Source organism: Hypomesus transpacificus, chromosome 7, assembly GCF_021917145.1.
Source record: "Hypomesus transpacificus isolate Combined female chromosome 7, fHypTra1, whole genome shotgun sequence".
NCBI lineage: Eukaryota > Metazoa > Chordata > Actinopteri > Osmeriformes > Osmeridae > Hypomesus > Hypomesus transpacificus.
The window spans coordinates 5934097-5947402 of record NC_061066.1 but is presented as its reverse complement, the minus strand read 5'-3'; the positions used below and the strand labels follow the sequence as shown (position 1 = coordinate 5947402).

Here is a 13306-nt window from a genome sequence, read left to right as displayed (position 1 = left end):
TCTCACATATGCACAGTCAATGCAACAATGCATACATGCAATGCAACACTGCATACATACGCCGTTCTAGTAAGACCGACAGCTATATCAGCGAGCTTTCAGCATTAGTGCCGTAGCTAAAAGTTGAGGCTACTTTTCGCTAGGTACCTTACTCGAAGGTTCCCCTTCGTTCTTTTGGTGAGAAGTCTCAGGAGCTAGCTACTTACCCGGCGTCCTGGAGCCGACCAGTTAAATAGTTGTTGTTAGCACTAGCGTGGCTACATGCATAATGCAGAAATGATATATTAGTTGTTGTTAATTTTGTGAAGGTGTGAATCATTTAGGATTAATATTTGATGTAACAAATTATTAACAAATTAACTGTGTAACGAATTATTAACGAAGGAATTATTACGACTCCCCCCCCCCCCCCCCCCCCGGTCTGACAACCCCCACCCCCCTCCCCGCCACAACTAGATTTCTAATCTGTGGGAAACACTGAGTAGTCCGGTAACTTTTCAACCCCAGCGTACTCTGTTGCTTAGCGACGTCAGCTGATTTGAAGCCTAAATAATGCTCAGTCTATGAAGTTCAACTGTTTGGCGAACTATTTCTCTGCTGATCAACAATACAAATGGTAATAAATACATTGTAAAAAGACACTGTGTTAAGTTATTTTTGTTGGCAAGTAGCCGTGTAATAAGCGGGATAATGTATAGAACGCCGGTCATTATCGGGGAAATAAGCCCCTTCATGGTGAAACAAAACTGGCAAAAACTCTGCTTCGCGTCGTGCCTAACAACTCCCCTTACCTCTTCTAAAATCAGCGCAAACCACGGCCTCTTGGGGCTTATTGCTTAATCATCCCTTACAAAAGAAACGTTCTAATTTCCTGCGCTTTCAAACAATCAGTGGAGTGTGGATAGCAACGGCAGATAGCTTGCCTCTAGCAAACTGCTTTTGAATTAGCCATGTCCCCCTAAATTAATATTGAACTTATTTACGTTTTGGGGGACTTTTTTTTCCAGTTAGCAGACGGTACTATTTGAATCGCAATTCCATCTGAAATACTGCCAGTGACAACGTTTTTACGGTGCGTTCAGACTGCAGCGTTTTTTACCGCTCTGCACCGCTGGCTTTCCCACAGTGCACCACGCTCGGGGGCGTGTCAGACAGATTAATTCAGAGCTGTAGTTTTTTCTTAAATCACTGTTGTAGTTCGTATAATGTCATGGCAAATGTGCAGACAAAATACAACTTTTACACACATTAAGCAAAAATCCGATACGCTTTCTAGATCTGACATGATCTTATCTACAAAAAGGATACATCAGACATAAACGTTGACATGTGTACCCTTTTATTATATTACTCGAAACCTCTGCAAATCAATCGCTAGATTATGACTTGCCACTACACATTCACTGCATGGATAGCGAGTGGCTGCCAGCCAGCATTTCAACGTTGGATGTCAATCGTGTGCCTGGTGAGCTAGCTAGACTATGCAGCTAGCATAGAAGAAAGTTACGTAATGCAACAAAACTGAATTAAAGTACAAAATACCAACATTGACGCCGACAACCTCAGCAACCCTGCGCCAGGCATCATTTTTGTTTTGTTTAAGTCTCTGTAATCGAACATAGACGTTTCATACAATACTGGGTATGAAGACACATACGATAAGTTGCTCTTCCATTTTGAAATTGTTAAACCTAGAAATGTTTACCATTACCAACAGTTGCTACGTTACAAGAAACAAGAAACCAACCCGATTGGCCAACGCCAGCGTTTCCACGCTCCTCATTTACATAAAGTTGAGAAAATCCAACTTTCGACGCCCTGCTCGCCTTCCCACAATGCCCTACGCGAGCGTCGACGCCCCGCTCGCCTTCCCACAATGCCCCACGCGAGCGTCAACGCCTGGTTTCATTGAAAATTAATTGGAAGACGGCGCCCCGCTCTGCCCGCCCCGCTGCAGTGTGAATGCACCGTTACAGTAGCTTGTTTCAAAGGGGGTTCCTTGTTTCAAAGGGTGTTCTTAATGAATTATGCAATATGAGTAGGCTAAATGCTTGAAATATCACTTGAAGGGAAAACTGACCCACCTGCAACTGAAGCAAGCAAGCACACCCTAAAATTTCCCCAGAAATTGTACCATCTCTAGTTATAGTACTATTGTCCGGCACTGATACACATATAGGGATACACAGGCTTTTGAGTGCATGGGTACATGAGATTGTGTGTGTGTGTGTTCCTGCATACCTGAGAGAAGGCAAGGGCTGGGCTACAAAGAGATCCCACCCTTTGTAAATAGCACGGTGGAAACTTTTCTACTCCTCACAAGAGACAGTCTGAACAGGCACTGTGAACTCACTTAAAGGCTGCTGTGCGCATACCAGCATGCACACATGAACACAGAAAAAGAGCTACAAACAGATGGGTTTTATGCACTAGTTTAATCAATCAGTTTTACATTTCTATCTCACATATACTGGGGTATACACCATTGACACACAAAAAAACGAATTAAGAATGACGCAGACATCATGTTAGCAGCATCCTAATCTTTAGGTCTGTTTTTTTTAATGTATAAACAGACAAAAATGCCATTTAGCAAACAATGGTAAAAACTAAATAATTGCTAACATGAAGCTTTAAGCAAGATTTTTGGGGGTGGCACTCAAACATTGCCTTAAGTAACATACTTTGCTTTGCATTACACATAGCCATTACCACTATGTGCAATCTGGGTTAGTTTCTTCAAGAAAAAGCACAGGTCTACTATTTCATGTATAAGATAAACAAAAATCACGAGAGTAAATAACCTAGTTGTTCACAGTTTACTGACTTCAGCTCAGTCCCCAGCTGTTCACAAAGATTCTAGCATTCACCAATGTTTTCTTATTTGGGTTTTGTTCTTAGGTAAGAACAGAATATACGCGCACCCAAGACCACCGTTACACACAATTGAGAGCTAACATGTTTGCGCAAAATAGGTAGTTACACCGTTTTCGTCCGTTCTAATTTAAAATGGAATATTTCTCTTTATAATTTTGCAACTAATAATTGTCATAACTTTTTTATTTATTTTATACTCACTACACTTGCACTTATGCTAATTTGTAAAGCACTTTGAATTGTGTATGAATTGTGCTTGGCCTATATAAATAAACTAGCCTTGCTTTGCCTTCAATTCACATCAATTATGTTAACGGGGAACCTTGCCATCCAATAATAAGTGACTTATCACGGTATTTATGGGCCCAAAGTAGGCTTATTCCGCACACTAGGACTACACCACACAATGGCGTATTTATTGCTGCTGCAAATTTTGTAGATCGTTCCCTGAGGAGGGAACGCATCTTCCTTGACCATATCGATTTATTTGCAGAGAGTGACGAGTACCTGTTGGGACTCTTTTGGCTACCAAGAGCAGTCCTCATGGATATTAGTAAAAGTCAGCTGTCTTCTATCTTCTTTTTTTGCTTCAGAATTCAGATTAAAGTTAAACCATTTATTTTTCACTTCATCAGTTCAGCGCCCTTCTCCAGATACAGTGTTCACTGCATGAGTAATTGCATTCCATGCATCAGTTTTATTTACTGCTTTGTATCCACCGCTGACGCTACTAAATACAATGTGTTGTAACTTCTTGCAGCAGTACCTCCACTTCAGAATTACAAAAGTTTTTCTTTCTTTTGGAGTCGAGGCCTCCACCGTCTTTACCATGTCTTTTCGACATTTCTCCGAGTGTGCACATGGCCCTGCCATCTCATGCCCTTTTCTGGGAATTAACGGGCGTTTACCTATGCTAAACAGGAGCAACGGGGCACAAGTTTTTAACTTACGAAATATTCGGATTCATCATTCTAAGACCACACCTGCGAACAATTCTGCTATTTAGGAACATGTCATGAATCACACGTAGATTTTTGTTAGGAACTTTTTTAAGAACAAATCTAAGAAATAACTTGAGAAGATAATGGTGAATGAGGATTGTACTGTATAGAGGTGGTTGTGACTAACTCTTTTGCACAGGGGTGATGATCAAAGGAGCTGAGTTGGTACCTTCGTCATTAAGACATGGACTCAGATACGGGTACAGCTTCTCGGTGAAGGTGCAGCCAGTGTAAGTGTAGATGTGAAACGTTGCCTCCACATCATAAAAGGAGACCTGACCATCCTCATAATCCACAAACACTCCCACCTTCTGGGGCTTCTGTTTCAGGGAGAGGAGGACAGGGGGGTCTGTGAGAGCCATGTACTCACTTCCATTTCTTAGCCATATTGTCCAGTGTCCTTTGTCAGGGCTGACTGTGACCTCCCCCTTCCTGTTGATTGACTCTCTGGCCACTCCCAGATCCCACTCAGTCTTCCCCTCAACCTGCACCTCATAGTAGAACCTTCCTGAGGACAAGCCCTGCTTTCCCAGGACTAAGACAACAGGATCAAACCTCTCTGGGTTGTCAGGGAGATCCTTCCTGACATATCCATGCTTGACTCTTTTCCCATCGTCAGACAGACGGAGTCTTGGATGGGCTGTGTCTGGGTCCAGAGTTACATCAACAGCATACTGACAGATCCTCCTCAGTTCAGCTTCACACAACTTCTTCAAAACATCTACCAATATATCCTCAATCTGACAGACTGCTCTCCTTGCTGTCCCAATACTCAGATCACTGTGGACACTGATCTTAGACCAGTCCTTGGTGTGTGGAGGGGTGCTCAGGGATGGGAAGCTCTGGAGCAGGTGGAGGTGGTCCTCAGTGTGTGAGAGCTGCTCCAGCTCAGTGCTTCTCCTTTTCAGTTCAGTGATCTCATGCTCCAGATCTTTAATGAACCCTTCTGCCCGTTTCTCTGCTGCTTTCAGCTTCTCCTCAATCACCTCAATGAGCTCAGCCTGGCTTTTCTCAATGGAGCGCACCAGAGCAGTGAAGGCCTGAATGCTGTCTGATATCTCTCTCTCTGCATCTCTCTTGCTGATCTCTATTGAGAATTGAATCTCCAGAACCTTCTCCAGTCTCTCCTGGATCATGTGCTGCACACCTCCATTTTCTATTCCCAGTTGAACCTTTGTCTCTTTATATTCCTCCTGAAGGGGAATTGTATGATGGGCTTGGTGGTCTGTTTTTATGCACATGACACAAACACATGTCTGGTCTCTCTTACAGAACATCTCTAAGGGTCTGTGATGCTTCTTACACATCTTCTGTACAACCTGTGTATTCCCAGGGCTGACCATCTTGTCAACAGGGTTCATCAGATTTTCCTTCTTGTCGGTCAGTTTCACCACAGGGTTCATCCATTTTGTTTGGTTGTGGCTTGTGAGTTTATGTTCAATGGACCCTTCTCCGGGTTTGGCAAACTCCTGTTTGTCCAGCTTTTTAAAGTCAGGTTCTCCATAGAATTGCTCCATGCAAAATGGACACTGACACATATTATCGCATTGACAGTACATAGCGATACAGGCCTTGCAGAAGTTGTGTCCACATGTAATAGAGACAGATTCAGTGAACACATCCAGACAGATAGAACACTTGAACTGCTCTTCAGACAGCAGACTTCTGGGAGAAGACATACTGAGACAGACCAAAATGTGGACCTAGGAAGCAGTGAGAGGAAGCAGAATGGAATGGTAGTCTTCAAATATGGAAACATTATGAATATGCATAAAAGTGGGTTTTGAAACCAAACCAGATGTAAAGATAACACCTCTCCTTACCTGAGTGTGTGTGTGTCTTTGAGTTGCTTCTACTCGTCAATGACCCACAAAGATATAGGACAGTAGCCTAAATTAAAGTTGTCCATCAACTTAGGTTTCACTCACTTTGGCTCTGTGACGCTGCCTTGACCCTGCTTTGGCAATACTGCAGATGGGTCATGTTACTGAACTTAAAAGAGGTCATCTCCAAACATAGAGTAACCAAATGCTCATTCTCTCCCTCTCATACCAACACACCAACCAAATACCACGTTCCCAACTGCCAAGGCGCAAGAAGCTGTGAAAGCAGCCATTTACTTTTGGAGCCTTTGTTAACGTGTAATAAGTCCTCCCAATTGCCATGAAAACAGTTCAACAAACAGCAGTCAAGACTCCTTCAGTCTTGAGTGATAAACCACAAAGCCGTAGGAATGTATAGGATATGTACCCACAAGTGCTTGAATGTCCTAACCTTAGAGGTTCAGATTCAGTCGGAATGCTTTACATTTTTTGAAACAGAGGGCAAGTTTGTATTGCTATTCTTGTGGGGACAATTCAGTCCCTTGTTGTTTTCCCTAACCCCTAACCTTAACCCAAACTCCTTCCTGAATATTTTTTTTTTGCATATTACAAAAGTTTGTGTTGAAGAAGCCACTCAATATAATAAACAACATGTTTAGGATCACAAAATACCCATTTGTTCTAGTTTCTAAGCTCTCAGTTGAGTTGTGGGAGCATCACGCGTGTTGTGATTTGTATTCCGTTTTTTCCCTATGCTACTTATAGCCCGGGGGTACTAGCTATAAGGTTTCATATGTAGGCTGTGTTTTTCAGTACAATGTACAATCCCATCCCACCTCCTAATCAAGAAGTGAATCGGCAGATTTAGTCTTGAGTTATGTACCCTTAAATATAATGTTTCAAAAACCGTTGTGTCAACTTTCAAGCGTGTACATTTGGTGTACATTTTGGTTTTAGCCTACATCCATGGACTAAATAGAACAAATAGGCTAATTCCAGGCATTACATTGTGCACAGGATACATTTGTCTTTGTTTGACCTGGTAAAGCGTTCAGGCTGTTTTCGGAAGATGTGATTTGCACCAACAACTTAACAACTGACTTAACACAACTTAAACCATATTTGGGCCAGGTACTGTGCAATATAGTCAGTACAAAAATACTGGATGATAAAACACAAATCTAGTCAAGATAGCAGGATCCTGGAATTTTATCAAGTGCGAATATCGTTTTCTTTTTCTTTTCTTCACTGCAGTGAAATAATCAGCACCCGACGCTTCTAATGATTAACACAAAACAATCACACCTCTCTTAAGGCGTGAAAAGGTCTAACATCTTTGAAGCCGATTAGCTGGGCTAGAGCTTTCCAGGTTTATCAACATTTAGACATGCGTATCTTCCTCAACTATTTTGGGAGTCAGATGGCTGAGCGGAGAGGGAGTCGGGCTATTAATCAGAAGGCTGCCGGATAGATTCCCCACCGTGCCAAATGACGTTGTGTCCTTGGGCAAGGCACTTCACCCTACTTGCCTCGGGGGGAATGTCCCTGTACTTACTGTAAGTCGCTCTGGATAAGAGCGTCTGCTAAATGATTACATTAAAAAAAAAAATCAGATTTAAATGTGTGAAACGGAGAAATGACCTCGGCCGACAACGTCCCCTTCTTATCAGACCGTGTCACATATTGGCAAAACAATTTTTGTAACCTTTTTTATTTGTTTACATTGATCAATATTGATCATTATAACAATAGGGCCTACAGTATATATTTAAAGGTCCCATGACATGCTGTTTTTGGATGCTTTTATATAGGCCTTAGTGGTCCCCTAATACTGTATCTGAAGTTTCTTTCCCGAAATCAGCCTTGGTGCAGGATTACAGCCACTACGAGCAGTCCCACAATGAGCTTTCCTTAGGACGTGCCATTTCTGTGTCTGTAGCTTTAAATGCTATGAGGAGGAGAGTGGCGGGGCTAACTGCCATGCTTCGGTCATTTGCAAGCCATGTTGTCTCACAAGGAAAAAACAATATCGCGTTCGCAGGTCGTAGCTTTTTTTCTCATTGGTGGGCCAAATTCTACTGGCGGACAAAGGAGAGAAAGGGGAGGTAACCTTTCCTCTTATGACGACATAAGAACATTTTCAAATCGGAGCATTTGAACTTTCATTTTCTCAAAGGCAGAGAAGTATACCCAGGGCTTGGTTTACACCTATCAACATTTCTAGCCACTGAGGAACCAAAGGCAGGCTAGGGGAACTCATATTAATGTTAAATGACCTCCTAAAGTGACATTTATGTGTCATGGGACCTTTAATAATACTTATAACAATGCTCAATTTTACCGTTATAAAAGTATTCTCCTTAGCACAGAACTCTAAAGAAACCAAAAGATTAGTTAGTATACTTGCTACCAACAAGGCACACTACTGTTAACTCACATATTATTAGTGTGTCTATTATCTCACATTTAAATATTATTATTATAGCCACCGCTACACCTCCCCCTCAGCTTTGGCAGTAGTCTACGTAGAGAAGAAAGGTATCAAAATATGCGTCTCATTCAAAATTGCTTTGCTGTTGTTTTATGGATGGTTCTGCTTTACATGTTGTCAAATATTACATTTATAAATTCAAAATATATACTAGCCACTTCTATCTGTGTTTATGCAACGCCTACTGTAATCCTGTCAACATCAGAAGCTCGACTTCTCTTCTGGCATCTCCAGTTTTAAATTTCTTAGATGTCAGATGGCTAAGCGGTTAGGGAATCAGGCTATTAATCAGAAGGTTGCCGGTTCGATTCATGCCGTGCAAATTTACGTTATGTCCTTGAACAAGGCATGTCACCCTACTTACCTCAGGGGGAATGTCCCTGTACTAACTGTAAGTCGCTCTGGATAAGAGCGTCTGCTAAATGACTAAATGTATATGTAGAAAACAACAACAATCGAGTCAGTAAACATATTAGTTAGCTATCAAGCTGTGTGTGTTAGGGATCATGGTAGTTAACCAGCTAGCTGTGTGTGATCTGGTAGTAAGAGTTAGATAGTTGTAGGAGCATCAGTTGTGTTGTCCTCAGTTTTTACAGGTTGAGGAAAACCGCAGAAAAAAAATTCTGAAATAAATCGCATAAACGTATCATCGTTATCATGGAAAATTTTTAGGGCTGTCGAAGTTAACCCGATAATAACGCGTTTCTTTTTGACCCTGGGAATCACCTGTCATCACATGACTTTGACTGCCGACGGTAGCTGAATGATGGAGGGCTTTTAGATGGGAAGTTCCAATTTCAAAAAGTTGCCAGTTGACGGCCCGGTTGACAAAACCAAGGCTGTGTGTACTGATTATCAGGCTGAGTTTAGTTATCACCAGTACTTCCAGCCTAAAATATCACATGCAAGCAAAGCACACAGCTAGCAGCAGCGTTAGCAGCAAACGCGTAGAGCAGCAGCGTTCGCTCTGGTAATGTACGGCAGACAACACTCGACAATGTTAAATTTCTGATTACATTTCCTAAATATATAATAATGTGTATGTTCAATATTATATAGCAGGGCTCTTCAATTAGTTTGGAGCTGGGGCCGGTTCTTGAAACTGAGGCAAAGTCAGGGGCCGGAGGATGAGTAATCACGGTAACAAATAAAGAAATTACAACAACATACTGAAGGAGTCAATATATTCTAGTTTGTAAGTGCTTAACAAATATGCCCAAGAGGCCGCATAGGCCTAAGGATTTAAAAAATCAAACCAGGTGAGCAATAACCAAGCCATATTAACAGACAATTGTAGAAAATGCAATTCACTAACAAAAATGGAAGACTAAGGGCGGTGGGGGCCCCTGGGCTTGGGTCAATTTTCGGGCCCTACCAACTATACATGACTTTAAATAGAACACAATGATACATACACTAGCTATATGTATTTAGAGCTGCAATATTCTAAACAAACAACAAAATAACATAATTGATGTTAATTGCTGAAGTCTATTTAAAATGTTTAATTAATCTGAATTATACCATGGTCTGGGTGAATACTCAATTCTGATTGGCTGCAGGGTTGGACACCCATCAGCCAAGTAGTTCCAGCAAAACTGTTAACCGTTCTAAATTATTGCGCAGGCTACATTGTATGAGCAAAGAACATTACATCCTTCCTTGGTATGAGCCTGTACAAAGTGTCTGAAATAAGTAACAACTAGAGAGGGTACAATTTCTGGAGAAATTGTGGGGTGTGCTTTCTTGCGTTGGTTGCAGGTGGGTCCGTTTTCCCTTCTAGTGATATTTTCAAGCATTTAGCCAACTCATATTGCATAATTCATTAAGAACACCCTTTGAAACAAGGAACCCCCTTTGAAACAAGCTACTGTAACAACGTTGTCACTGGCAGTATTTCAGATGGAATTGCGATTCAAATAGCACCGTCTGCTAACTGAAAATAAGCCCCCCTAAACATAAATAAGTTCGATATTAATTTAGGGGGACATGGCTAATTCAAAAGCAGTTTGCTAGAGGCAAGCTAGCTGCCGTTGCTATCCACACTCCACTGATTGTTTGAAAGCGCCGGAAATTAGAATGTTTCTTTTGTAAGGGATAATGTATAGAACGCCGGTCATTATCGGGGAAAATAAGCCCCAATGTATAGAACGCCGGTCATTATCGGGAAAATAAGCCCAGACAGAACGAACAGCACCCCGACGTGAAGCGGAGGGGTTTGTTTCGCCCTGAAGGGGCTTATTTTCCCAATAATGACCGGCGTTCTATGCATTATCCCGCTTATTACACGGCTACTTGCCACCAAAAATAACTTAACACAGTAGCTGTGTCTACTACCGCGCACTTGTGCACTTCGAGCTCTGACTTTCAGTGCTTAGGGCGCTTCACTCACAAAACCTGCAGAATTCAGTGCACTGAAAGTACCCGGATGGCGCACTGCAAACGGTCCAAAAAAACAGCGTACAACGATGGACACTACTCGCCCTAAACGGGCGCCATCTTGGCTACGTAGCGGAAAAGGAGGAGCCCTTTCGGCAGCTTTTTTCCACTTGAGTGGAGAAGCGCGTTAATTTTGGCAGGTTTTGCGGGTGTCGCGAGCAGATTTGCGTCCGTTACGTCCACCAAGTGTTTAACGTAAGTGTTCCATTTGAGACAGCACTTATCAGTGACGGAGTGCACTGAATATGTAAGTGCACTGTTTTGCAGTGCACTGTATTGCAGTGTACTTGTAAAGTGCGCGGTGGTAGACACAGCCAGTGTGTCTTTTTACAAAGTATTTGTTACCATTCGTATTGTTGATCAGCAGAGAAATAGTTCGCCAAAGACGTTGAACTTCATAGACTTTGAACATTATTTAGGCTTCAAATCAGCTGACCGGACTACTTGCGGAGTTCTACGAAAGACGTGAATCCGAGGCAAAAAGGCCACTTCCCTTGACAGCGGTCAAATGTGCATAGCAACGGTCAAATATGAGAAAATTGTTCACCGCAGAACGTTGGGAAGCCCCATTCAAGTGAATGGAGCATTCTACAGCATTAAAGAACAGCCGTGTAATAAGACATAATAAAGTCTAGCCATAGCTGTGGCATTGAAGACAGAACTGTAGCCATGGGCGTCAGCAGCATTTTGAGAGTGGGGGGACACACATTATGCGGGGCTCTGGGGGTTTCTCCCCTAGAATTTTTTGAGATGTAGATGCAATTTCCCACATTCTGGTGCATTTACCACAACTATTTTACCATAGTTGTTATACATATACTGAGGGGCTGGACATTAAAATATTTTGAAAACTAAACTTCCCAATAAGCAATGGGACATCTTCAACTACCTGTCACCTTTCAGCACTCACCTCAGCAACAGAGCTGTCTCCACTGCCCCTGCATGTTGCCCCTGCCTCTGACTCACTCTCAATCTCTACCACCTATATCAGGAGACATGGAGATGCATTGAGCATTCTTTCATATTGATAATAAGAAGCTTAATGTAGATTTTTCATATGAAGATTTCTGAGATGTAAATCATGTTATCAGCATATAAAATTCACAATTGGTATAGGTTTAGTAGCTTAATAATTATTTAGGCTACATAAAAAAATAGCATCTCCCTAAAGCATGACTGGACAGTTCAGAAATGATCATATTTGTGTTCAAACCTGTAGTCTTTTCCACAGATCACATCCTTAGTATGTAAGCTTTCAGAAAATACATGGTTTAGGTGGTTGAATCAGTTTCCCTAAATGGCACAGCCCAAAAAAGTATCAGCCATGTAGCCTACTCCATTTACCAATACCAAATTTATTATGCATGGGCAGCATACTAATATGGAGAGATGGACGTGTCTCTTGTCTCATTAGATAACATCCTGAGGGTATAAGCTTTCAGAGGATATATGGTTTTAATGGTTGAATCAGTTTTGCCTTCATGTTACGGACTAACATGTAGCAATACAATTCTGCGAATTGCCAAAATTACAAGTTGAGCAACCTTATTTAAATTGGAAGACAATGTTAGACAAACTAGACAAACTAGCATGTTAGCTAAGGTTAACTCCAGATGAGCTCACGGTTGTTATGGCAATAAAAAAAACACCAGCAATTTCTTTTGTAGCTACTTGGAAAAAACATCCTTGTCATCTCTTTCTGCCTGAAATAGACGCCTAAATCTGAACACGGCCAAAAGCACAACATATTTCAGACCCAGATTAAGAAATCAACAAATGCTGTTCCACTTGTAATGGGTAAATAAAGTATGGTATAGCCTAGTGCTAGATGTAGGTAAAAAGCTTGCTTATCTAGCTAGCAATAATCATAATGTTTGCAGAAGAATCTTTGTGACTTAACTAACGCTATTATAGTCAGAGAATGTCTCATAAGGGTGCTTTGGCCACTGAAGGGAAAACTGGGCAACTTTGACTTACTTTCCTCTTCCTCGAAAAAACCCTCCTTATGTCCATCTCGTCTGTGGAACAGTCATGTCTGAAGTGGTAGCTCCAAGCGCGATGCGTCGATCAAAGAGTATGGGAGTTGAATCTGCGTACGTAATGCTATTTTTCTAGAAAACGTGGAGTGGAATTCTATTTCTATGGGTATTCTCCCTACTGATAAAGTGGAACGGATTTGATTGTGAAGCAATGGAAAGATCGCTGGACTAGTAGACCAGTCATGCACTAATATTTTGATCACAAATGTGGGGGGGTCCAAACAACTTTTTTGGGGGGACCCCCAAGTTACATTGCGGCCATATCTTTAAAACACTGCTCTCCATTTGGATGTAGATTTGACCCTGGTACGAAATTAAACAAAGACTCATCAGACTCAGATCGACAACACTGTTGTTGCTGCCGCAATCGTCAATGAAGGCTGACGGGGCTCTCACGTAGCAACCAAATCAAAGTTTTTACAGCATCCTACATTAAAATCTCACCACCTGGATGTCTTCACAATAGTCATATCGTCATATCATTTCCCTCTTTCAGTTTTTTCGTGTAAAATTAAACTACAAAATTAGCTACGAAAATACTACTTTGATATGAAGCTCTCTAGTCTAGCATGGCTGCAGCCTAAAAGACTAGGCGGGCGACCCGCACTCGCTCAATTTACAAAGACTTTAACGACC

At 41.8% G+C, this 13306-nt stretch overlaps 2 protein-coding genes across 4 annotated transcripts in view; both read right to left on the bottom strand.

Annotated features, from left to right (window-relative positions):
• slc41a2b (solute carrier family 41 member 2b) overlaps window positions 1-13306 on the bottom strand; it is a 78439-nt gene that overhangs the window by 9268 nt on the left and 55865 nt on the right. The window lies entirely within an intron of this gene.
• LOC124469327 (E3 ubiquitin-protein ligase TRIM39-like) lies at window positions 1987-7180 on the bottom strand. Its single transcript, XM_047022540.1, has 2 exons — window positions 5702-7180; window positions 1987-5581 (listed from the first exon to the last, which is right to left on the bottom strand). Exon 2 carries the CDS (start codon window positions 5555-5557, stop codon window positions 4001-4003), a length of 1557 nt encoding a protein of 518 aa, XP_046878496.1. The 5' UTR covers window positions 5558-5581; window positions 5702-7180; the 3' UTR covers window positions 1987-4000.

What these genes read in the sequence shown, in the direction of transcription:
- LOC124469327 (XM_047022540.1), bottom strand. Translation starts at nt 5,557, where the DNA reads ATGTCTTCTCCCAGAAGTCTGCTGTCTGAAGAGCAGTTCAAGTGTTCT.